The 25465-nt window shown below is 32.3% G+C and overlaps 2 protein-coding genes and 1 pseudogene across 2 annotated transcripts in view; 2 read left to right on the top strand and 1 right to left on the bottom strand.

Moving 5' to 3' along the window:
• The window catches only part of LOC145188324 (uncharacterized), an 82373-nt gene that overhangs the window by 12937 nt on the left and 43971 nt on the right, over positions 1-25465 (bottom strand). Inside the window, exons 27-39 of the mRNA XM_090098748.1 lie at positions 21086-25243; positions 20290-20772; positions 19710-20186; positions 19399-19516; positions 18748-18818; positions 18529-18633; positions 18368-18419; positions 18054-18213; positions 15158-17681; positions 14839-15039; positions 14582-14752; positions 6818-6838; positions 4521-4616 (exon numbers count right to left, since the gene is read on the bottom strand). Of these exons, the coding sequence (XP_089954874.1) occupies positions 4521-4616; positions 6818-6838; positions 14582-14752; positions 14839-15039; positions 15158-17681; positions 18054-18213; positions 18368-18419; positions 18529-18633; positions 18748-18818; positions 19399-19516; positions 19710-20186; positions 20290-20772; positions 21086-25243 (8637 nt within the window). The remainder of the gene's footprint in view (positions 1-4520; positions 4617-6817; positions 6839-14581; positions 14753-14838; positions 15040-15157; positions 17682-18053; positions 18214-18367; positions 18420-18528; positions 18634-18747; positions 18819-19398; positions 19517-19709; positions 20187-20289; positions 20773-21085; positions 25244-25465) is intronic.
• LOC149893389 (uncharacterized) lies at positions 1294-3869 on the top strand (annotated as a pseudogene).
• Positions 7133-9871, top strand: LOC145193981 (uncharacterized). The gene has a single exon (XM_090098454.1). It carries the CDS (start codon positions 7293-7295, stop codon positions 9198-9200), a length of 1908 nt encoding a protein of 635 aa, XP_089954580.1. The 5' UTR covers positions 7133-7292; the 3' UTR covers positions 9201-9871.

Raw genomic sequence — 25465 nt, 5'->3', positions numbered from 1 at the left:
GCTATTACACAATGGGTTTAGTGTACGACAATATGAAACTAAGATCTTAAAACAATCTTTACTTTCCATTGGATTTTAAGAACATTTTTTTACTTCTAATTTAAATTCATTCAATTTTTAAATTGACAGAAGCGCAGTTTGCAAAATTTAAAATTCCACCTTTACATTCTCATGTTTTTTATTATTTTGCCCTAAAAGACTTTTAGAATTTCTGCTTTTTCAAAAAAATATTCCAATCCCATGAAATAAATCCCATCCTTTAATTCAAACTTTTGAGGGAAAACAGTTAAAATAACAACTTAAGTTTTAATCTAATATATATCATTCGACTTTTTAACTTTAATTTAAGTTTTTTTTTTTAAGTTTTAATTTAATATATATCATTTCTAATGTTTTATAGAACTTTAGTGTATGTATTTGTATGTATGTATGTATGTATGTATGTATGTATGTATGTATGTATGTATGTATGTATGTATGTATGTATGTATGTATGTATGTATGTATGTATGTATGTATGTATGTATGTACATACATACATACATACATACATATATATGTATGTTAGGGCCACCCTAACATACATACATACGTATGTATGTATGTATGTTAGGGTGGCCCTTATTTTTGAAGTTTTAAAATATCATTGTCTGACCCCTCAGATGAGTTCCAATATATAAAAAAATAATTCAGGCCAAATATGAGCAGGATTGAACAATATTTAGAGGTGGCTCAACTAAGCTTTAGTTTTGTGAGAATACCAAAATCGGCGAAAAAAAATTTCAGGTTCTTTTCAATAAATGATTTTGAATATTAAATGAATAAATATATTTCAATCAATAATTTGAACTAGATATCATGTTTCAATAATGTACTAATCTAAAAAATAATTAAATATAAAATTATAATAAATATAAAGGTAATAACGCATAAAAAAATGTTCTTCAATATATCTAAATAAATAATTTATAATTTTCCTCAGTAATTTTATTAATTCATAATTTTCTTCAGTCATTTTTTTCAGTAAACAAAACTAAACATGTAATATAATTTAATATTAGCACCTATTGGGCATCTTATATAATATTTAAATAAATCTTGTGCTAGTTCTTTGTAGCCATCTTGTATTATAAATTTCTTCTTCTACTGTTGTTTGTTAATTAATCAAAATAAAATTTCTATTTAATAGTTATCAATAATCACAGATATTAGCAATCAGCAAAGGTTAGTATGTCAATTTAATTATAAAATATATTATGTTATATATATAATTATATGAGGGAGTCTGTATGACTGTAGATTTCGTTTTGTATTATTGCATGGCATGTCAATGGCATGTGTAATTTTGTAATTTGTTTATGCCAAAAATTGCATAGTTTAATATTATGTTATAATATTATGATGATTAGTATAAATCTGTTTGGCATTTTCAGATGGCATTGCGTTCACAAATTTATCTTGTTAGCCCTGCTGAAAGAATTGAAGGTAGTAAATTGCCATCAGGGAAGCAGGTTCTTGGTCACTTTCTACATCTCCACAATGTTTTGAAAGAGGATATTCGAAAGGCTGCATCCCACGCTATTGAGAAAGTTGAAGATTTCTGGTTTCGAGCTAAAATTCCAACCAGGCATCATCAAGATTCCATCAAAAAGCTTGAGCAATTATTCTTCGAGTGGAAAAGTCTAAAGAAAAACAAGAGCCGCAAGACCGAGACTCAACAAACAAATGAAATCGCATTTTCAGCCGCAATAGAAGAACTGTTCAACATTGCACATGCTGATGCCATGGAGCTAATTGAGAATCAAGAAGATAAGGTCTTTCTGGAATCTCAAAGAAAAAAGGGACGACCTGGCTGCATGGGCGGAATCGATAAGGTTCTGCTTCAACAACAAAAAAAGCAAAATGAGAGAAAGCAGATATTGCAAAAGAGAGTACATCGATCTCAACTTGATAAAAACACCTTGCTAGATAAAGCTGTGTTGGAGAGCAGCAGCGCTGATTCAGAAGAAAGTCAGTCTGAACCTGAAGATGAGGATCCAGTTCTAAGCACAAGTACTGTTACTCCTTCTTCTTCATCACGAAAGCGAGGACGCCAAAGTGTTGTTTCACCACAGCTGGCATCTATGCTTGATAGAAATAAAATGAGCGACAGGGCTGCTATGATGGTCATCGTTGAGGCTTTGAGGGCTCTTGGACAAGACGCTGAATCTCTCGCTTTGAATAGATCAACCATCCAACGACTCTGTCGGAAACACCGACAGCAAATTGCCTCCGGAATCATTCAACATTTCAAGCCAAATACTGCTCTTACAGTACACTGGGATGGCAAGCTGATGCAAGATCTGACTGGAACAGAGAAGGTGGATAGGTTGCCCATTCTTGTCACAACAATGGGGAAGACAAAGCTTATGATATTCCAAAGATTCCTGCAGGTAATACATAATGGTATAATATATAATGGTATAATATATATGCCTACTTTTATTTTAGTTAAATGTTTTTATAAATTTCGAAATCATTTATTATTATGAAATGTGAATGTGAAATCATGTCAGACAAACTTTAATAAAGACTACTATAAATTACTTTTTAGGCACTGGACAAGACGAGGCCAAAGCAGTCTATAATGCTATCCGAAAATGGGAGCTGGAAAACTTTGTCCATGGTATGTGTTTCGATACAACCTCTTCCAACACCGGTCGGCTGTCTGGCGCTTGCGTTCTTCTCGAACAGCTACTAGGGCGGCCTCTACTGCACTTTGGTTGTCGACATCACATCATGGAACTGGTATTGGCTGCTGCTTTTTGTGTCTGTATGGGACCCAGTAAAGCTCCGGAAATACTCGTTTTCAAACGATTTCAAGCACAGTGGTCATCCTTTGACCAGGAAAGTTATGAAGATGCCTTTTCGGATGATGTTGCCTCAGCTGAACTCTCCGAAGTCAAACATGTAATCATTGTTTTCTGTGAACAGCAGCTGCAAGATCATCAGCCACGAGATGACTATCGCGAGCTGCTCAAACTGATGCTCATCTTTTTAGGAAGAAAGCCTACAGATTGGAAGAATTTTCGAGCGCCTGGGTCAATGCATCAAGCTCGATGGATGGCGAAAGCCATTTACAGTATAAAGGTTTGGCTGTTTCGATCACAGTTTAAGCTGACCTTGCGAGAGTCTCGTGGCCCCCTACGTGTGAACATATTTCTTGCAAAGGTTTATATCATGTTCTGGTTTTTGGCGCCTCTGGCTTACAAAGCCGCTAGGAATGATCTACAACTTATTCAACAACTCCAGGCTTACCCTGATCAAGATATTGGTGCCGCAACATCACGCAAGCTTGCGGGCCATCTTTGGTACCTGTCAGAAGATTTGATCCTTTTCTGCCTCTTCGATCCAGAAGTGGATTTCACTACAAAATGCGAAATTGTTAAAAGATCATTAGAACAGGAAGGAGAAGAAGTACCTTTGAAATGTGTCGTGGTGGACTTGGCGACAGTACAACAAAAGACGCTTCCTGATTTTGTCTCAAAAAGAAGCAGAAACCTGTTTTCTATTCTGGGCATGCCAGATGGATTCCTGGCTGAAGATCCTGAATCATGGAACAGGAGAGATGACTTCAAGGTTGCAGAGGCAATCGTGAAATCCCAGGCAGTAACAAACGACCATGCAGAACGAGGAGTTGCCTTGATCCAAGATGCAACAAAGTCTGGCCGATTTAAGAGCGAAGAACAGCTGCAATATGCTCTGCAGGTTATCGAACAGAACCGGGCAAACTTTCCGAATGTGAAAAAATCCACCTTACTTCACAATTAACTAGTTCAACTAAGTGAAGATGTGTAACTTTGTGTATTCTATTGTTTCTGTGTTTGTCTCTGTAATTAAGAACTATTTTTAGTAGTTAGAATTAATTTTCTGTATGAAACTGATGGCAAAATGTGCTGAATTCTGTCACAGACATCAAAAATTCGTATATGAGAAAACTTTGACGGCGTTGAGCCACCTCTAAATATTAATATTTTTTTATGAAACTTTACACATAATTTTTTTGTATGAAATGGAACCATTTAAAATGGTCAGACTTAACATTGCTCTTATTTAATTTTTTATCATCATATAAGGGCCACCCTAATGTATGTATGTATGTATGTATGTATGTATGTATGTATGTATGTATGTATGTATGTATGTATGTATGTATGTATGTATGTATGTATGTATGTATGTATGTATGTATGTATGTATGTATGTATGTATGTATGTATTTATGTATGTATGTATTACACACACATAAAACTGCATATATGTATATAATATAGTTATAATAATTTTAAAGTATCTATTTAAATATATATATGCCCAACCCATGGAGAGAAAGAAAATAAGATCCAAACAAGTTAGTTATGCACCTTTTCTCAATAAAGTTTAATGTTTCTATTTACTCTTTATCTTATTTTTAACTATTTATTCTTTAATCTTCTGATTATACATAAATACTACTTTCAAAACAAGAAAAAGATACTCACCATGACCTTTGATGTTTCCAAATTTTCTGTATCTTGGTTCAGGATGTGCATGTCGTAGCTCTACTATAAGAACTTTCCACAACAGTATGAAAATGACTAAAAAGAGTTTAAATACAAAGCTTAACTTTAAAGTATACATTATAATATAAAAAAATCAAAACGAATGTTAAAAAAAAAATTGGATTATTTTAATATATTTATTTATAATATATCTTATTAATGTGCAACTATTTACTATAGGATCAAAACTTCAAAGCCAATTTAAAACCAGCTTTTCTTGCATTGAAAATAGTTGATTGTTAGAATTTGATGAAGTATTGTACTTCTTTTAGATGTTCTATAATATGATTTTTTTTTTTTTTTGCTCTACTATATTATTTTTTCACATTTTCTAATAATATTAACTCTTTTTGTTAATATTTCTGGAAAATGTGAAGAAATAATATAGAGAACACAAATACACACACACACATATGGCCATGACAAAACATTTATAAGTATTCTAGCAAGAGGTTGAATAGATGGCTATGGAAATATCCTCTCAGAGTTAGGTTCTCTGGACTTTCTGTTTTGGGTTTCTGAAGTTCCTCTTTCCAAGCATGACCAAGTTCTGCTCATTTAGAGTATGCTAGAATACTATGAGCTAACAGATCAGATTGTTGAAGCCAGTTCAAATATTACTGGTTTTAATACTGACAAATACAATGATACTATCTATACATCATTCTATGGTGTAATGTGGTTGCTTTCAATTTAATAAATTAGCTTATAATATGTGTATTATCATTAAATTATTCTGAAAAAAAAAAAAAATATATTGAAGTTTGTATGGTACTACTATAATATTATGTTTTATATTTAATCTTAAATACACATTACCAATATATTATCTACACTATAAAAGAAGTAAATATAAGGGAAATGTCAGAGTAACTGAAGCCTTACAGAATAATTATATAAATTTAAATAGTGTAACTGCACAGTTTAGGATAACTTCATACAAATTGCAATTTAGGCATGCAACACTAAGTTTCAAATTTTACTGATTTTTTACACCACTTGAAGTTCCATAAATTATGATTCTCACCAAACCTCAGCCAATATTTGCAAACAATTCTAAGGATATGAATTTTAACTTGATGCATATTTACCCTATGCTTGAATTTGTATTTTAACTCAACAACAACTGAGGGAACATTTTGATGAGTAAAACTGTTTTAAGTACAAGAAGAAACCACAACGTCAAATGCAATCACATTAATAAGCACTCTAGCAACAAGATCAGGACAAGTTTATGACAATAAAACTGATTATCTTAACACTGTAACTAATAAATTTTAAAGTCTTGAGGTCTTGAGTTTTATATATCATTTTGAAATTTACAATGATTCTTTGTTTTTCTCATAACTATAAGTTTGTGCCCTCATTTATCATATAAGCTGTTTTGATTATGGAAAATTTGCTTTACTTTAGATTGTTTTATTTCGTTTTTTATAAGAACATTCTCCAATTATTTTTTTTTTTAATGAGGTGATCTAAGAAGACTGAGGAAAAAAAAATTTAATAGATTGGTATTATTCAATTTAAGTTCTTGATTGCAACAAGACAAAAACCTATGAATTTTTAAATTCAAAGGTTTTTGTTTATCTTGTTAGATTTTTTTTTCTTCATTAGATTCCTTGCCCCAAAATTTATAAAAGTATCAAGTTGAGCTTTGTACTGTACACTAAATTGCAATCAATTTTTCATATATGTAAAAAAACATTTGATCTGCTAAACTCTGCAGTTTACCAATCTATAAAGCTGCATTACAGTTAATTAAAGTTGGGAAACTTTTAAAAATTCTTTTATTAAAATTTTATGACTCAGAGCAACATATCTGTTTTTAATTGAAAAACCCATTTTACCCTTATCAAAACCAATTTACATTAGTAATTTATAACGAATATTTATAGTGGATGGGTTTTAAAAACTCCTAATCAATAATTGAACTTGAAAGATTTACTTTTATATTTTTTATTGCAACCGTTATTAGAAACTTGCAAAAGTTACTGAGCTTAAAAAAACTTAGGCATTGGTGAGCTACTGCACATGGGCTTCGTCCGATCCGATAAAAGAAAAATTATTGATACATTTATAATTTCTTTATATATATATATATATATATATATATATATATATATATATATATATATATATATATATATATATATATATATATATATATATATATATATATATATATATATATATATATCATAATATAAAAAATAGATAATTACAAAAATTTAACTAACTGATTAGCCAGAAGCATTGCACTTAATTAGAATTATCATTTGACGCTATTTTTTTCTAACATTAATAAGCTTTTTGAACTGAAATTTAAGTTTTTAGTTAAGCTTTCGAACTGAAATTTAAGTCTTTTAATAAAAATAACAGCCAAACTTCTTAATCAGTTTTTTAATAAATATCGAATTTTATGAAGTTTATTAAAAAAGAACTTTTTATGCGTTTAAAACAGAAAATTATTTAACTGTACGTTTTAGTGTATGACTATTGGATTATTCGAATCATGACGAACAATGTAAGCTGAAACATTGCGACCCAGCGTAAAACAAGCAAGCTGCCAATGTGCCGAAGTTCTATTTAAAGCAGGGCGTACTAAAATAACAGGCCTCCTAATCGCGCAACGGCTCGAAAAATGTGGAGGCTGATGTAGCGGCAAAAGTTGCTTAGAATAAGAATAAGTTGTATCCATATCAAGACTTAAAAATGCCCAGAAAATGTTGTGTTACTGGTTGTAGTTCTAACTATGACTCAGTAAAGAATAAGACAACAACTTTCAGATTACCTAGGGATCCTGAAGAGCGCCAGAGATGGATTAAAGCAATACCAAGAGAGAATATACCAGACAGTTATGACACAGTAGTTTGTGCAAAACATTTTCCATCAAACTTCCAAGTTATTAAAGTAAAAGGAAGAGAAAGACCTCGAGATCCGCCTAGTGTATTTGAATTATTACCAAAGAGTTTAGTGCCAACTCCTCCACCAGCAAAAAGAAGAACAACGAAAGCTGAAAGCTCTGTAAGATCAGTTAAAGAAGATGAACTTCAAAAATTCGTAGAGCTTGACAATATTGACTCATTTGAAATTTTTTGCAATTCGTTATCTCAAGGAAGACTTAATGATTCAATATTTTATTATACTTGTTTGAATAGATGTTGCATTCAATCAAAAGAGCATGAAAACAAATCTGGTATTAATAAATTTTATCTAATAGTATTTAATGACCTATCATATGAAGCCTATCATGCTGGAGTTAGATGCACTGTTACCTCGTTAGTTAAAAATCGTATTCATAAATTCAAATGTTGGTCACAAGTTCACGAGGCATTACAATATTTGACATCTTTTGAAAAGTCAGAAAAAAAAACCATTTTACTTCAACAAGTTGAATGCATGAGTAATATGAACTCAAGTAATATTCTTGAGCAAAAATATTCACCTGAAGTTATTATTCGAGCTTTTGAGTACTTTGCACTGTCACGCAGCTTATATAATCAATTGAGAAATGATTTTCAACTTCCTAGTATTGCTACCCTAACTCATATAACTTCAAAAACTTCAAACATTGATGATAATGCTTTTATTTGTAGTATTTTTTCAAAACTCAACAATGGTCAAAAACAATGTATACTGTTAATATATGAAGTTTATATTAAACCTATGCTCACTTATCATGGAGGACAGTTGTTTGGTAAAGCAGTAAATGACGAATCAAATCTTGCAAAAACTGTATTGGCTTTCATGATTATATGCTTTTATGGGGGACCAAAATTTTTAATTAAAATGTTACCAGTAAACAATTTAGACTCAGATTTTCTATATGATCAAACTATTATCCTAATTGACCAAATTAAGAAGGCTAATGGAAAAGTTATTGCTATAATTAATGATAATAACAGAGTAAATCAAGCATTTTTCAAACGATTTGATTGCTTATATCCATGGTTAACAACTGATGGCATTTTTTTACTTTTTGATTTTGTGCATTTATTGAAGTGTATACAAAATAATTGGATAGCTGAGAAGTCTGGTGAAATTGAGTTTAGTTATAGTGGAAAAACCTATACTGTTAAATGGGATCACATTAAAAAGCTTCAAAAGTTGGAAGATGGTGAGCTGGTTAAAATGTCTAAGCTGACTTATGTTGCTGCTAACCCAAGACCAATTGAGAGACAAAATGTTAATACATGTTTGAAAGTATTTTGTGAAGAGACTATAAATGCATTAAAGTGTCATCAAGGTATGAAAGATGATGATATTGAAGGAACTATTGTTTTCTTAACTAAGGTGGTTCAGTTTTGGAAAATAGTCAACGTAAAAAGTCCATCTGAAGGAATCCACTTGAAAGACCACTTACGAGATCCTATATCATCAGTTGACGATTTACGGCTTAATGATTTAATTGAGTTTTCTGGAATGCTAAAGTCAACAATGATTCAAGGAAAGAGAATTAAAAGTATAACCATGGACACAAGCAATGCATTATACCAAACATGTAATGGTTTAGTTGAATTAAGTAAACATTTGGTTAAACAATTCTCATATGTATGTATTGCTTGGGAATTTTACAACAGATCCCATAGAAAGAGCATTTGGAAAACTCAGACAAGGTAGTGGGGGAACTTATTTTATAAATACACAACAAGTAATTGAAAAGTGGAATATCAGCAAAACCAAACTAGTTCTTCAGAAATTTATTAACATTTCGAGTGTTGCTGTTTTGTCTGGCCATGCCTGTGATGGCTGTTTTCATAAACTTTCAGAGGATGAGTGTGAGATGTTTAATCATTTACATGAACTTTTAGATCAACTTCTATTTGATATTAAGTCATCGTTAGTTTACATAGCAGGATATGTTTCTAGAAAAGACAATGAAGATGATGATGATACTTTTTTGCATTATGGTACCTATGGAAATTTTACATCTGCCTTAGACCGTGGTGGCCTAAAAATACCCAACGATACATATTGTGAATGGGTATTCTTGAGTTACATTTTGTTTAATTATGTTAGCACATCAAGCTTTTGTAGATATTCTATGTCCTGTTTATTTATGGATATTGCTTGTACTTACGATTTCACCAAAATTACTAGAAACCATTGTCATATTCTTACAAATATTTTATTTAACAATTATTGCTATATATGTTCACCTGCGTCAGATAAGGAAACCAAAGTTAAAGCTTATAACTGTTATGTTAGCTTTTGTTAATAAATATACTATACAAAGCTTGTATTTTAATTTTAGATGATATTTTGTTTAAAAATTGGTAATTTATATTTTACTTTTAAACTCTTGCTGTCAATATTTCAATGTACTTAAAAACATAAGGTTTTTTTTCCATTTATTAGTAACAGTTGTTTTTGAACTAATTTTTTCAAAACTATCATTTCTGTTTTATAAACGTTTTTGTAATAAAAATATCGACTTCTTTATTAGACCACAAAAAATTAGCCTTAGACTTGGCCTTATATTAATTCTTCTTATCCTTTGTCTTTGATTTAATCAGGTCGTACTTTTTGAGTAAGACTTAAATAAGCAATATCTTTACATGAATTTTTAAATAGATATTTAAACTTAAGAAATCTAATAGTTAATAACAATCTAATAGTTAAATCTAATAGTTGTAATAATATTAATATTTATAATTAATAAAAATCTAATAGTTAAATCTAACAGCTAAGCGCATCAAAACAAAAAACATCGGCCTCCACATTTTTCGAGCCGTTGCGCGATTAGGAGGCCTGTTATTTTAGTACGCCCTGATTTAAAGGTTTATTTTACTGACATTCAGTTTAACAAGGTATCAACTGTTACATTTTGTTTAACAGAACTGGTTTCTATCAGCATAAAAAATAAATGTTGGAAAAGAATAGAAAATAATAGATTTAATAGTAACTGTTAAAATAACTGTTACTCTCTATTTTATTCTACTAATTATTGTATAAATAAATTCAAAAGGGGATTTTATTAGCTCGATTTTTTTTAACTTTAATATATTGAAAATGCTGCCTTCTCAAAACCTAACCATCAATTAAAGTACATTTCCCCGCGCCAATCCCTTACGGTCATTCGATGCATGTGCATTTCACTTCATTTATTCCTAACGGTCAGTCAATTTACTTTTGAATTTGTTTGATGAAATAAATCTTAAAAAATTTAAGAATTTTAAAGTAACGTGTTAATAGTTTTATTAATAAAAACCAGGCTGTATAATTAAAATTCGAATTAACTTTTCATAAAAAGATCAAACTTTTCGTTTTAAGAAAATAAACACAAAAAATGGAAGGAGAATTATTTGATATAGAAAGTTCCTTTTTAAAACGTCTCTGTGCTAAAATTTACTCAAGTATCACATATAATACATTTTAAATCTACCCATGACCGAAATGAACCAATAAACTATCTTATGTCAAATTCAATGATAAACCTAAGAGAAATAATGCTAGCATGGGTTATCAACTTCTAGTGTTTTTAATGTTAGGCCAAAAAGCCAAACTTGCACAAAGGAACTTGCAGACCTAAAAATGAAAGACATTAGGACTGCATTTCCGTTTATGCTTCTCCAGGACCGAGAATGTTACCGTTAAGTTGTTCACCTATAAAATCAACTGAATCCATGAAAAGTCTTGTACATAATGTAATCGTTTTAAAATGTACCATTTAAATGAAGTTTGATAGAGAAAATAAACGAAATAAAAATATTTAGATTATAAACTAATTTTAAATTTTGTGACTGAAACAATAATATAACATACGGTACCAGTATTTGGAACCATAGGCGCCGAGTTCACGGGGGCAACAGGGGCAGTGGACCCCCCAGAAATTTATACTAATAATATAAAATCACGGATTATTACGGGGGCGAATAGATACTCTCGCTCTCATGATAATCTGTGATAATATATTATTAGTATACAGTGGCGAGCAAAATAATAGGTGTGAATAATAAATTTCACTTAAATTGACATTTTACAGTATATTTTATAAAGTGACATCTAGGAACTGATTGCTACACAAACTATGCTTATTTTATTATAACAGAGAGCAGTATATTTCCAATTTCTTACAAATTTATGAGGGGAATACCCTATTTATATATTTAACCTACAAATTTGGTGGAGCAAAATAATAGGTGTGTGCTTATTTTAACCTGTTTGCTGTAAGATTAAAAACATTTTATTATTTTTATTTGTTGTTGATATAAAGGTAAGGTCAATATTTATGCAACTTATATAAAATAATAACATTTCATATTTGTATTGAATTAGAATTAGATATAAAATGGGACGAGGAAAACATTGCACAGCGATAGAAAGAAAACTTATTAGAAATTTAAGAAAACAAGGAAAAACTTACAAGGAAATTTCAGTTACGATGGGATGTTCTCAAAATAAAGTTACAAATGCCTTAAAACCAGAAAAATCACGTGAGAATAGAGGAAGACCACGCAAAACGTGTCAGCGTACGGATGATCACATTACAATTATTTCAAAAAAAGACCCATTCAAGCCAGCAACAAAAATTTTAAATGAAATTAATGAAAATATTAGTGTTTGGACAGTTAGAAGAAGGCTTTTAGAAAGTAAGTTGCCAGCTCGAACTCCGAGGAAAGTACCATTACTTGGTAGAAAGAACATTATGAAAAGAAAAATTTTTGCAAAAATTCATATTGCTTGGCGGGGACCAGATATGACCAAAAAATGGCGTAATATTTTGTGGAGTGATGAAACTAAGATTAATTTATTTAATTCTGATGGAAAACAGTATGTAAGAAGACCATCAAAGCAAGAACTTTCACCTCGCTTCACTGCGAAAACAGTGAAACACGGCGGAGGAAATATAATGGTGTGGGGTTGCTTTTCCTGGTACGGTGTGGGGCCACTTTTTTGGATCAAAGATATTATGACCCAATATACATACGTAGACATACTAAATAATGTCATGTTGCCATTTGCCGAAGAAAATATGCCGATAATTTGGCATTTCCAACAGGACTGCGACCCAAAACATACATCCAAAGTTGCGAAAGAGTGGTTTACGACCAATAATGTAAAAGTTTTAGAATGGCCACCTCAGTCACCGGATCTAAATCCTATTGAAAATTTATGGAGCCAGTTAAAACTTAAAATTTCAGGACAAAATCCAAAAAATAGAAATGAACTGTGGATAATGCTCCAGGAGGCTTGGTACAGCATTCCTGTAGAAGTTTGCAGAAAACTAGTGGATTCAATGCCGTCAAGATGCACGGAAGTATTAAAAAATAAAGGGTATGCAACAAAATATTAATAATTTGCAACCCTATTGACCTCCATCTTCATTTTTTATTTTACACCTATTATTTTGCTCGGTGTGGAATTTATTTTTTTTAAATTAAAATATATTATATATATTTAATAACTTAATATTTATTAATTTCTGTTTATTTATGTAATAAAATAAAAGTTCTAATAAAAATTCAAATTTTTATTTTATTTGTTTCAAAGATATTCTCGTATTTGTTAGTTTTTTGGTTCGCACCTATTATTTTGCTCGCCACTGTAGATTTCTAGGGGGGCCACTGCCCCTGTTGCCCCCGTGAACTCGGCACCAATGCTTGGAACTCGGCGCCAATATTTGGAACCTTGTTATAGTGAACACGTGACTATTTCCCTATGACAAGGTCCTAACTGCATTTTGGGGTATTTATTTTTCTACGAAGAGTGAAACATTTTTACTTCAAAAATAATGATAATAATGGCCCGTGCCTCTATCGGGAAAAAAATATATAATGAATGCATATTAACAAATTCCCACGGTAGGAACATACTAATCTTTGACATCAATTTACTCAAAATTTACTCGTAGATCAATTAGAATTTTTGTTGAACCAACGCGACAAAATATCAATGATAAGAGCCATAAGAATTTTGTGTTGGCTATTTGTATCATTTTTACATGACCTGGATCATTACCTTCTCTTTACCACCCACTGAAAAGACTTCTCTTTCATTTTATCTTTATATAAAATTTATTTCAATAAAAAAAACTAATAGAAAAAATTTTTCATGCTACTTGTACGACTAAAATGAAGTTAAAAAGTTCATCCAACTAGATAAACAAATTTAGGATTTATACCAATGGTTTTTGTAAAAAGGAAAGGTTAGTTAGATTGTATGTTTCATGTAATACTCTGATGCCTGTACTGGACTTACACAATGAAACTAAATACCAAATAGCTTGCGAATTTAGTTAATAAAAATTTAATTTAGGCATTATTATTTCATAACTTCGTTACTAAACTAAAGAAATTATGAGCCATAAAAAAAAAAGAGAATATGTCAAAAGAATGTGAGCATTCGAGGCATTCGAGGGAAATATAAGTATTTATATAAATCACCCAACTATTTTTCTTAGAAAACATTAGAACTAACCTAGTTTATCTGCCAAATAGTACATTTTATTTGCTGTGATAATGCTGGAAAATATTGCTTCTTAAACCAATCAGATTTCCCACCTCTAAAATCTGTATTTTAAATTATCCATTAGTAATTCACTTTTGAAATTTTCTATTTATCAAATTCACTGGTCTTAGAAATATGCTTTCGATAAATGAAACGTAAACTGTTTTAGAGAATAAATAAATTGACCGTAGCCGTAACTGTGGTGTTTCAAATATTTTCATACTGCGAGCACCTCAATTTGCCGAGCAAACTTAACAGCGTTACACTTTTCTTATGCACACTTCGATGCAACAAAATGAACCTTTTAGATTTTTCTTTTTAGTAAACATTTCTCCAAATATCTGATCTGTATTTCTTTTTACATAAGCTTGCATAAAACATCTTTAAAAAAAAAAGGAAAAGCCAATTTGGATTAGCCGAGGGTTACTTTTAAAGGAGAATAACTGTAGGGCGTTATTTTTTAAGATGTAAAAGAAAGAAAAAAAGACGTTTTAAAAAATGAGCGAGCTGGCTTGTAATTTTACAGGTACACAGCCTTATTTAAATACATTATAAAAATAAACATAATTTCTTTGAAATCGCATTGGATTTGATACAATTTCTATCCGTTAAATTATCTGACCAACGCAATTTGTAGCCAGATTCGCGCGAATAGCATAAAAACTTTCTTGAATGGGAAAGATCAGCCGGAAGTTGAAGACACCGTTTATCGGGAAGATTATCTAAAGAAAATTTAAAGCGTTAGACGTCGGTAAACATAAAAAATATTTTCAGCTTTGCAAAAAAATTTACTATTTTCATATTATACCTTTATCTGAAATGACAAAGCCAGGATTTTTAGGTGTTTTTTTATGGCATAAGAAAGCTCGTTTAGCTTGATCTCTTAGTTGAATCAGCGTATTAAGAACAACACAGTGACATTTACAGTTTTCCGGGGAATTGGGATTTACGCAACATGGTTGATGAGATGCTTGAGATATCGTAAAGTCGGTTGGCCAGCATGGGAAATCTTAATTAAATTTTTAATATTTGCTTAAAAAACATTTTTACGAATAAGAATAAGAAAAAAACATACTTTTACGATTAATGAAAACAAGAGAGAGAGAAAAAAAAAACATTACTCTTACTATTTACGCAGAACTTATTTCCGCTTGACGAAGTTGAAATGTCAAAACCAGGAGCGCCTTTGTTATGCGAAGGGGGTGCAACCTTTTTAGGAGTTGTTTTAGGACGCTTTTTAGAGAAGGGTGAAATTGTTTTCGGACGCTTTGTAGTGTCGGCATCAAGGATAATTGGTCGTGTGGTAATTTGAGCATGTGCTAATGTTTCTGGGGTAGGTTTTGGTGTTGATGCCACTAATGCAATTGAAGGTGTTTCCAATGATATAGGATGTGGTATTGATATCTCAGGAGAATTTACTGATTCTACTAATGTTATTGGATGTGAAGTAGATACAGTCGGACTATATACTAACTCTGTTATAGGAGATGCTGTTAATGTTATTTGATCTGGAGTTGACTCATCAGATGTTAAAACTATTGGAGTGAGACTTGGCTTTCGAGGAGGAAATATAGATATTATTGGAGGAATTGCTGATGTTCGTAAAGGAGTTAAATAAATAGAAGTAGCCTGGGTAGGTTCAGCTATCAATGGTGTTTCAGGAGATAAATATTCAACAAGAGGATTTACCACAGGCGTTAGAGGATGTTTTGGTTGCATTTCCAAAACAGGTCTTGAGTCGTCGTGGTGTTCGTGTTGATTGTCTGTTTGAATAGGTACCGGAATATTTAATCCATCAGTTCCAGATTCTGGTGTTGTTATAACAGGGATATTTGGTTGCATTTCCAAAACAGGTCTTGAGTCTTCGTGGTGTTCATGTTGATTGTCTGTTTGAATAGGTACCGGAATATTTAATTCATCAGTTCCAGATTCTGGCCTTGTTATAACAGGGATATTTGGTTGCATTTCCAAAACAGGTCTTGAGTCGTCGTGGTGTTCATGTTGATTGTCTGTTTGAATAGGTACCGGAATATTCAATTCATCAGTTCCAGATTCTGGCCTTGTTATAACAGGGATATTTGGTTGCACTTCCAAAACAGGTCTTGAGTCGTCGTGGTGTTCATGTTGATTGTCTGTTTGAATAGGTACCGGAATATTTAATCCGTCAGTTCCAGATTCTGGCCTCGTTATAACAGGGATATTTGGTTGCACTTCCAAAACAGGTTTTGAGTCGTCGTGGTGTTCATGTTGATTGTCTGTTTGAATAGGTACCGGAATATTTAATCCGTCAGTTCCAGATTCTGGCCTCGTTATAACAGGGATATTTGGTTGCATTTCCAAAACAGGTCTTGAGTCGCCGTGGTGTTCATGTTGATTGTCTGTTTGAATAGGTATTGGAATATTTAATCCATCAGTTCCAGATTCTGGCCTTGTTATAACAGGGATATTTGGTTGCACTTCCAAAATAGGTCTTGAGTCGTCATGGTGTTCATGTTGATTGTCTGTTTGAATAGGTACCGGAATATTTAATCCATCAGTTCCAGATTCTGGCCTTGTTATAACAGGGATATTTGGTTGCATTTCCAAAACAGGTCTTGAGTCGTCGTGGTGTTCGTGTTGATTGTCTGTTTGAATAGGTACCGGAATATTTAATCCATCAGTTCCAGATTCTGGCCTTGTTATAACAGGGATATTTGGTTGCACTTCCAAAATAGGTCTTGAGTCGTCATGGTGTTCATGTTGATTGTCTGTTTGAATAGGTACCGGAATATTTAATCCATCAGTTCCAGATTCTGGCCTTGTTATAACAGGGATATTTGGTTGCATTTCCAAAACAGGTCTTGAGTCGTCGTGGTGTTCGTGTTGATTGTCTGTTTGAATAGGTACCGGAATATTTAATCCATCAGTTCCATATTCTGGCCTTGTTATAACAGGGATATTTGGTTGCATTTCCAAAACAGGTCTTGAGTCGTCGTGGTGTTCGTGTTGATTGTCTGTTTGAATAGGTACCGGAATATTTAATCCATCAGTTCCAGATTCAGGCCTTGTTATAACAGGGATATTTGGTTGCATTTCCAAAACAGGTCTTGAGTCGTCGTGGTGTTCGTGTTGATTGTCTGTTTGAATAGGTACCGGAATATTTAGTCCATCAGTTCCAGATTCTGGCCTTGTTATAACAGGGATATTTGGTTGCACTTCCAAAACAGGTCTTGAGTCGTCGTGGTGTTCATGTTGATTGTCTGTTTGAATAGGTACCGGAATATTTAATCCATCAGTTCCATATTCTGGCCTTGTTATAACAGGGATATTTGGTTGCACTTCCAAAACAGGTCTTGAATCATCATCATGTTCATGTTGATTATTTGGATGGACAGTAATTGGGATGTTTAATCCAGAATCAGAATTTGTACCGAAAGAAGGAGAAATTGCAGTTTCTGGACTCACATTTGTTAATGGGACAGGTGTTAGTGGATTATTATTTATAGCAATTGGAACAATTGAATCTACAGGTGCTCCTGATACTGGACCTGTCACTGAAATCGGATTTAGTAGTTCAGGTGAGGATATTGGAGGTGTCACCATTAAAAACGGAGCGGTTGTTGAAAATACAAAAGTTTCAGTTTCTGTATCATCATCTGAATTAGCATTACCCTAAAAATCCAGAATTTAATCATAAGAACTTAAAGGAAAAATATTAAAGAAATAAAAATATAAAAACAGAAGAAATGTTTGTGGCTTGTGTGTGTGTGTGTGTATATATATATATATATATATATATATATATATATATATATATATATATATATATATATATATATATATATATATATATATATATATATATATATATATTTATATATGTATATATACATATATACATATATATATGTATATATGTATATATGTATATATACATATATATATATGTATATATATACATATATATGTATATATATGTATATATATACACATATATATATATATATATCCTTGTGTGTGTAAGCTTATTGCAAAAGTAGTTACCGGATATGCTTTATTAATTCGCTTAAGATCCAATTCACTAAACCCGTCACGTTGACCTAAAATATTCTCTTTAATATTTGGACTTAAAGGTGTGAGACTGGGCAACCCATTTTTAGAATAAGCTAAAGCTCGATAATGCATGATGCTAAAAAAGTCATATCTAAAAAAAAAAAGCACTTATTCACATACCTACTGAAATTCATTAATACACTTAGTCAATAAAACACATAGATATTCAGACAATCACTAATCCTCTACGTAAACTCTAAACCTTAGTTTGTTTCTACAAAAATATTAAAATAATGTGTACTTACGGCAGTCCCATACTTTGACCAGCATTGTATTTGTTAAAGTTTATTTTTGACTCTATAAGAGATGAGAGATTAATAATACACAGAACAAAAATATTTGAGAAAAAAAAATTTTTCGGGAATGAATATGTTTCTGCAAATAACTGTATTAAGGAAACACTCACTCTGATTTATGTTTTCAAAGTTAACTTTAACATTTAAATCACGATCTGGTCGTGAGGTTTCATGTAAAAATCCCAGTGAATGCATGATCAAATGACTAACAGTGCCTGCAGAGAGAAGAAAAAAAGAAAAGAAAATGTTTAAAATTATCCAAAAATTTTTTAACCTCTTTTAACTTTAAAAACTATTAAAAGTAAATTACTAATTAAAAAATTTCAAACCTTTCCATCTGCATTCTGGTCCGACACTTATAACTTGCTCACCTCCAGCTTTGCCTATCTTTGAGTAACATCTAAATAAAATTTTATCTTGGTTTTTATTTCAGGCTTTTTTTTTTCCCCTCTTACATAAATGTAAACAATAAAATTTACACTTAGAAAACAAAAAAAAAAAAAACTAAAAAGGGTATTAAATGTAATTGATGAATGATATGAATGTACCATAAAGAATGAAGAATAAAGAATGAAGAATGAAGAATGAATGTTGGAAAAAATGATGAAGAAGTGACAAAGTATGAGAGTTGATGAAAGAATGAAAAAAAATGTTTAAACAATGTTTAAAAATGTTTAAACAAAAAAAAAAAAAAAACTAAAAAGAGTATTAAATGTAATTGATGAATGATATGAATGTACCATAAAGAATGAAGAATAAAGAATGAAGAATAAAGAATGAAGAATGAAGAATGAATGTTGGAAAAAATGATGAAGAAGTGACAAAGTATGAGAGTTGATGAAAGAATGAAAAAAAATGTTTAAACAATTTAAAAAATACAATATTTGTATAAAGAATGAATAAGAAAACATAAACAAGTTTATAATTTACATATTTTGTAAATGATTAATCTAATTTACAATAATAGCACAACCACTAACCCTTCACTCGGATGAAAAGATAAGTAATCAGCTTCATCATCTCGTTGAACAAAGCGTACAGGAGTAAAGTCATGAAAATCATTAATAGCAGCTCTTACAACTTTACGCAACTCGATATCTCAATTAGAAATTCAAAAACAAACTTATCATTTTCAAATTAGTTCAATCTTAAAAATTTAATGTAAACTATTGAAATAATAACAACAAAAACATTTCCTCTTTCAATTTTGATGATAAAAGTTAATTGTAAAAAATTCTGTCTAAATAGTAATGATAAATGGTAATAATCTAACTTTTTTTTTTCAACCTACCATCATGTCCATTGGTGACAATTAAATTGCGTATAGAAGCAGGTACTGCCTCATATAAAGGGCTTGAAGTGTAGACTTTAAGGTCAAGAAGATCTTTTGGATTTGGATTTTCAATTGATATGATTTCCTTTCCATTCATTTCAACTTCATACAGATATTTACCATACATCAATTGTTGAGATATACGAATGTTTGTCCATTTTTGAAGTTTCAAGCTCTTTTTAAAGTCCACACGAAAATCATCACTTATTCCTGAAGTAACTCTTCCATTAAGCTCTTCATCTAGCCATATTGCAAGTTTTTCCTGGCCATACTTGTTATTTTTGTGGTCTGTTTGCATTATTTGCAAGACACTTTGAGAACTGTTAGAAACCTCAGGTTTAATTTCGAATGAAATTTGATACTCTAATTCCAATTTTGGAAGTGTGGTAAGAAGTTTTCCACTCTCAAGAGATGTTTCTTTATGGATAACATGCCCTTTGAAAAAGTATATAAAATTAAAATAACTTCTTACAATAAGAAAATTAAATTTAAAAGAATTTTAATTTGGTAATTTATTAAATTTAAAAGCATATTGTACCTTTGACACCATTTGTAAAAACAAAATTTTTTATAGAACCAACTAAAGGAAGTGAGGAAGGGTCAGATGCATAAACTTTGATGTTTGAGAACTCCTGAGCACCTTCATTCATGATGGAATGCACTTGTTTGCCATTAAGTTTAATCTCATACACATACTCAACATCACTATATTTAAACTGTGAAACTGAAACTTCAGTCCATTCATTTAAAGCAATTGTTCCATCATAAATGTAATGAAACCCTTTGTTTCCACTGACATCAGATGAAATTACTAAATTTCCAGCTAAACTGTTGAACCAAACTGCAAGAAAGAGTTTTCCGGGCAAACCATTGTTGTTACTTTCAATTAAATGTAAAACACTTTGCAATCCAGAAGAAAATGCAATTGGTTTCACTTCAAACACAATAGAATATTCTTTGTTAACTTTGCGTAAGACAGTCAACAACTTTCCATTCTCCAATAGTCTTTCTGCTCTAACATCTTCAAAATGAAAGTAATAAAAAATTAAACAATGAAAATATAACTTGAACTTAAGAGCTAGAAACCTGATTAAGTAAGAAAGCATAATCTATAAAGTATGCTCAGCATAATGTATATTCAGTCATTTTTAAATTGCCCCCCCCCTCCCCCCCTCCCCCCCCAAAAAAAATATATACTATTCTTAATTTGCATAGTGTACGTTTAAGTTTTTCAATCAAAAACCATTTAACTTTTTCAGTGTAGTATCTGTAAAACAATTTTCTTAATCTTCATCATAAAAAATAAAATTCATAAAAATAAAGTAAGCTTATACCTTCACCACAGCTGGCTTTTTTTACTTTTGCAAGGAAATCATTTTCCAATAAGTCTTGAAAGTTGTTTGCCACAAACACTTTGTCTGTACTTCCAGCTATGCTTGACAGTTCTGCCTTATTTACACTCAATCCAATGCCAATAGCAACAATAATAACACCTTTGTTTCGCATTTCCAAAGCTATTGATGCTAACTTATCAAAGTTTTCACTATGTTCTGGTTTCTCTCCATCACTATCTATATTATTAATTCCCTGAGGTCTATCAGAAGATGCTTTCTCTTTATGATCTAAGTTAGGTCTTCCATTCCCTTCTTTTCCTGGTGTACCATATGGATGACCCATATGTGGTGCTTTCACTTTATCACCTGGTGTTCCATATGGATGACCAGTATGTGGTGCTTTTACTTTATCACCTAACGGAGTATTTCCTGTTCCATCATCATTTGGTTCAGGTTTTCCAGTTTCATAACCTGGTTTAGATGTCTTTCCATTATGACCTAGGTTAGGTCTTCCATTCCCTTCATTTCCTGGTGTACCATATGGATGACCCATATGTGGTGCTTTCACTTTATCACCTGGTGTTCCATATGGATGACCAATATGTGGTGCTTTTACTTTATCACCTAACGGAGTATTTCCTGTTCCATCATCATTTGGTTCAGGTTTTCCAGTTTCATAACCTGGTTTAGATGTCTTTCCATTATGACCTAGGTTAGGTCTTCCATTCCCTTCATTTCCTGGTGTACCATATGGATGACCCATATGTGGTGCTTTCACTTTATCACCTGGTGTTCCATATGGATGACCAATATGTGGTGCTTTTACTTTATCACCTAACGGAGTATTTCCTGTTCCATCATCATTTGGTTCAGGTTTTCCAGTTTCATAACCTGGTTTAGATGTCTTTCCATTATGACCTAAGTTAGGTCTTCCATTTCCTTCATTTCCTGGTGTTCCGTATGGACGCCCCATATGTGGTGCTTTCACTTTATCACCCAACTGAGTGTTTCCTGCTCCATCATCATTTGATTCAGGTTTTCCAGTTTCATAACCTGGTTTAGATGTCTTTCCATTATGACCTAAGTTAGGTCTTCCATTTCCTTCATTTCCTGGTGTTCCGTATGGACGCCCCTTATGTGGTGCTTTCACTTTATCACCCAACTGAGTGTTTCCTGCTCCATCATCATTTGATTCAGGTTTTCCACTTTCATAACCTGGTTTAGATGTCTTTCCATTATGACCTAAGTTAGGTCTTCCATTTCCTTCATTTCCTGGTGTTCCGTATGGACGCCCCATATGTGGTGCTTTCACTTTATCACCCAACTGAGTGTTTCCTGCTCCATCATCATTTGATTCAGGTTTTCCAGTTTCATAACCTGGTTTAGATGTCTTTCCATTATGACCTAAGTTAGGTCTTCCATTTCCTTCATGTCCTGGTGTTCCATATGGATGACCCAAATGTGGTGCTTTCACTTTTTCACCTGGTGTTCCATATGGACGACCCATATGTGGTGCTTTTACCTTATCACCCAACTGAGTGTTTCCTGTTTCATCATCATTTGATTCAGGTGCTCCACTTTCATAACCTGGTTTAGATGTCTTTCCATTATGACCTAAGTTAGGCTGTCCAGCCCCACCATTTGCTTCTGGTGTTCCATATGGACGACCCATATGTGGTGCTTTCACTTTATCACCCAACTGAGTGTTTCCTGTTTCATCATCATTTGATTCAGGTGCTCCACTTTCATAACCTGGTTTAGATGTCTTTCCATTATGACCTAAGTTAGGCTGTCCAGCCCCACCATTTGCTTCCGGTGTTCCATATGGACGACCCATATGTGGTGCTTTCACTTTATCACCCAACTGAGTGTTTCCTGTTTCATCATCATTTGATTCAGGTGCTCCACTTTCATAACCTGGTTTAGATGCCTTTCCATTTTGACCTAAGTTAGGCTGTCCAGCCCCACCATTTGCTTCCGGTGTTCCATATGGACGACCCATATGTGGTGCTTTCACTTTATCACCCAACTGAGTGTTTCCTGTTTCATCATCATTTGATTCAGGTGCTCCACTTTCATAACCTGGTTTAGATGTCTTTCCATTATGACCTAAGTTAGGCTGTCCAGCCCCACCATTTGCTTCCGGTGTTCCATATGGACGACCCATATGTGGTGCTTTCACTTTATCACCCAACTGAGTGTTTCCTGTTTCATCATCATTTGATTCAGGTGCTCCACTTTCATAACCTGGTTTAGATGTCTTTTCTTTGTAACCTAACTTAGGTAGGCTTACCCCTTCATTTATTTCTAGCAATTCTGGGCTACCAATTTGGTAATTTGATTCAGTTGTAATTGGTTTATTACCCAATAAAATTTTTCCAGCACCTTTAATTGCTTCAGGTGTCACAACTTGATAAACCCCATTTGTTGCCATTGGCTTACTATTTAAACGGAGTTTTCCAGCATCTTCAATTGATTCTGGGGTTCCATATGTTTGACCAAATTGTGATGCTTTTCCTTTATTAACCAACTGAATGTTTACTGTTTCATCATCATTTGATTCAGGCTTTCCTGTTTGGTAACCCGATTCAACTGCTACAGCTTTGTTACCTAACTGGAATTTTCCAGATCCTTCTGTTAATTCAGGTTTTGCGATTTGATAGCTCAATTCAGGTAACATAACTTTATTACCCAGTTGAAGTTTTCCAGAATTTTCAACGGATTCAAGATTCCCAGTTTGATAAGTCAATTTTGGTGCAATATTACCTAATTGGATTTTTCCAGCATTTCCATTTGACTCAAGATTTCCAATTTCATAATCTGATTGAGTTGGTAATAGTTTGTTAGTCATTTGAAGTTTTCCTGGGTTTTCAATTAGTTGAGGTTTTTCAACTTCATACCCCATTTGAATTTTTCCAGTATCTTGAACTAACTGAGGTTTTCCAATTTGGTAACCAGTTTCAGGTGCTACAAAATTGTAATCTAACTGCACTTTTCCAGTACCTTCAGTTGATTGCGGTTTCACAACTTGGTAACCCAAATTAGGTGCCCCAGCACTGTTTACTAATTGCAGTTTTCCAGTACTTTCAATTGATTCAGGCTTCCTAACTTGATTGCCTAATTCAGGTGCTACAATATAGTTTCCAGATTGGATTTTTCCAACATTCTCTATTGATTCTGGTTTTACAACTTGATAAGCCAATTCAGGTGCTACAATCTTACTACCTAACTGTAGTTTTCCAGTACTGTCTGGTTTGGACTTGTCAATGGCAAGCTTAAGTGTCTTTTTAACTGCTTGTCCATACCCACGCTTCATATTTGCTTCAGTAGACCAGTATTTAATTTTTCTTTTATTATTTTCCATTTCTTTTTTAATGCCTTTTTTCTGCATTTCTCGAAGTGAAAGCTTTTCAGATTTTATTCTCTTATTGAAATCAAGTTTCTTAAATCTATCTCTTCCCACTGGATTAGAAATAGCTCTCTTATATCGCTTCCCAGGCCTTCCTCTCATTTCTGGTTTTGCATATGCCCCATTCAGGTCAGAAATTTTTATCACTTTATCACTCAATTCAGGCTTTCCAACTCTAATGCCCAGTTTAGAGTTCTCACCAAACCTGATAGCCTTTTCTCTTTCTTTAGATTCAGGTTTATTTTGGTTATCATTTAAATGAGGCTTTTTTGTGAAGTGTTCTTTACAATGTTTCCCATCATGACCTAACTTATCATCTGAATTACATGGTTCATGATTTGCAGCAGAGGACTTCCCAGTTGTTATAAATACAAGTACTTTAGGAACACCATCAACACGACCTTGATCACTATCTGGTTGAGAGAATAATTCCATCTGAGCTAGCTGAAGGGCTTCATTGAGTCTTGGGGCATGATGCTTAGGTTTCTCTTTCAAAAACTGTAAGCTATCAATAGCTTTATCAAGATTACCAGCAACTTGATTTTCTGAAAGTTTTATATCTAGTTTAGCTTCTGTGTTAAAAGAAATCAATCCCAAATGTGAACCATCATTGCTTACTTCGAAAGCATGAGCAAACTTTTTCAAAAATATCTTTTCCGTGTTAATATGCTCTTGGCTACTTGCAGAAGAATCAACCAGCAAGACAATATCACTTAATTGTTCACATGTTTGTTCTGGAGATTTCTCAACTAGAAAAAAAAATTTAAAAAATGCTTACTATTTTGTTCCATTTTAAGTTCAATTTCAGTCTACTAGATTTACTTAATGGACATGAAGCAACTTATTGCATAACAGAAAATTTTAAAAATGCATTGACATAAAATATTCACTTTGTTAATAGAATATCATACATCTAACAAACTAACAGTGGCAGCTATTTACTTATGCAAAATATTGCCATTATGCTAATG

This window comes from Hydra viridissima, unplaced genomic scaffold (assembly GCF_058129835.1).
Source record: "Hydra viridissima isolate aposymbiotic clone 2 unplaced genomic scaffold, HvirCarnegie_v1 scaffold_1, whole genome shotgun sequence".
Taxonomy (NCBI): domain Eukaryota; kingdom Metazoa; phylum Cnidaria; class Hydrozoa; order Anthoathecata; family Hydridae; genus Hydra; species Hydra viridissima.
The sequence above is the reverse complement of the archived record's forward strand: the minus strand, read 5'-3'. Positions and strand labels throughout refer to the sequence as shown.

Excerpts from the sequence above, each read along its gene's own strand:
- LOC145193981 (XM_090098454.1), top strand. The coding sequence starts at position 7,293 with ATGCCCAGAAAATGTTGTGTTACTGGTTGTAGTTCTAACTATGACTCA.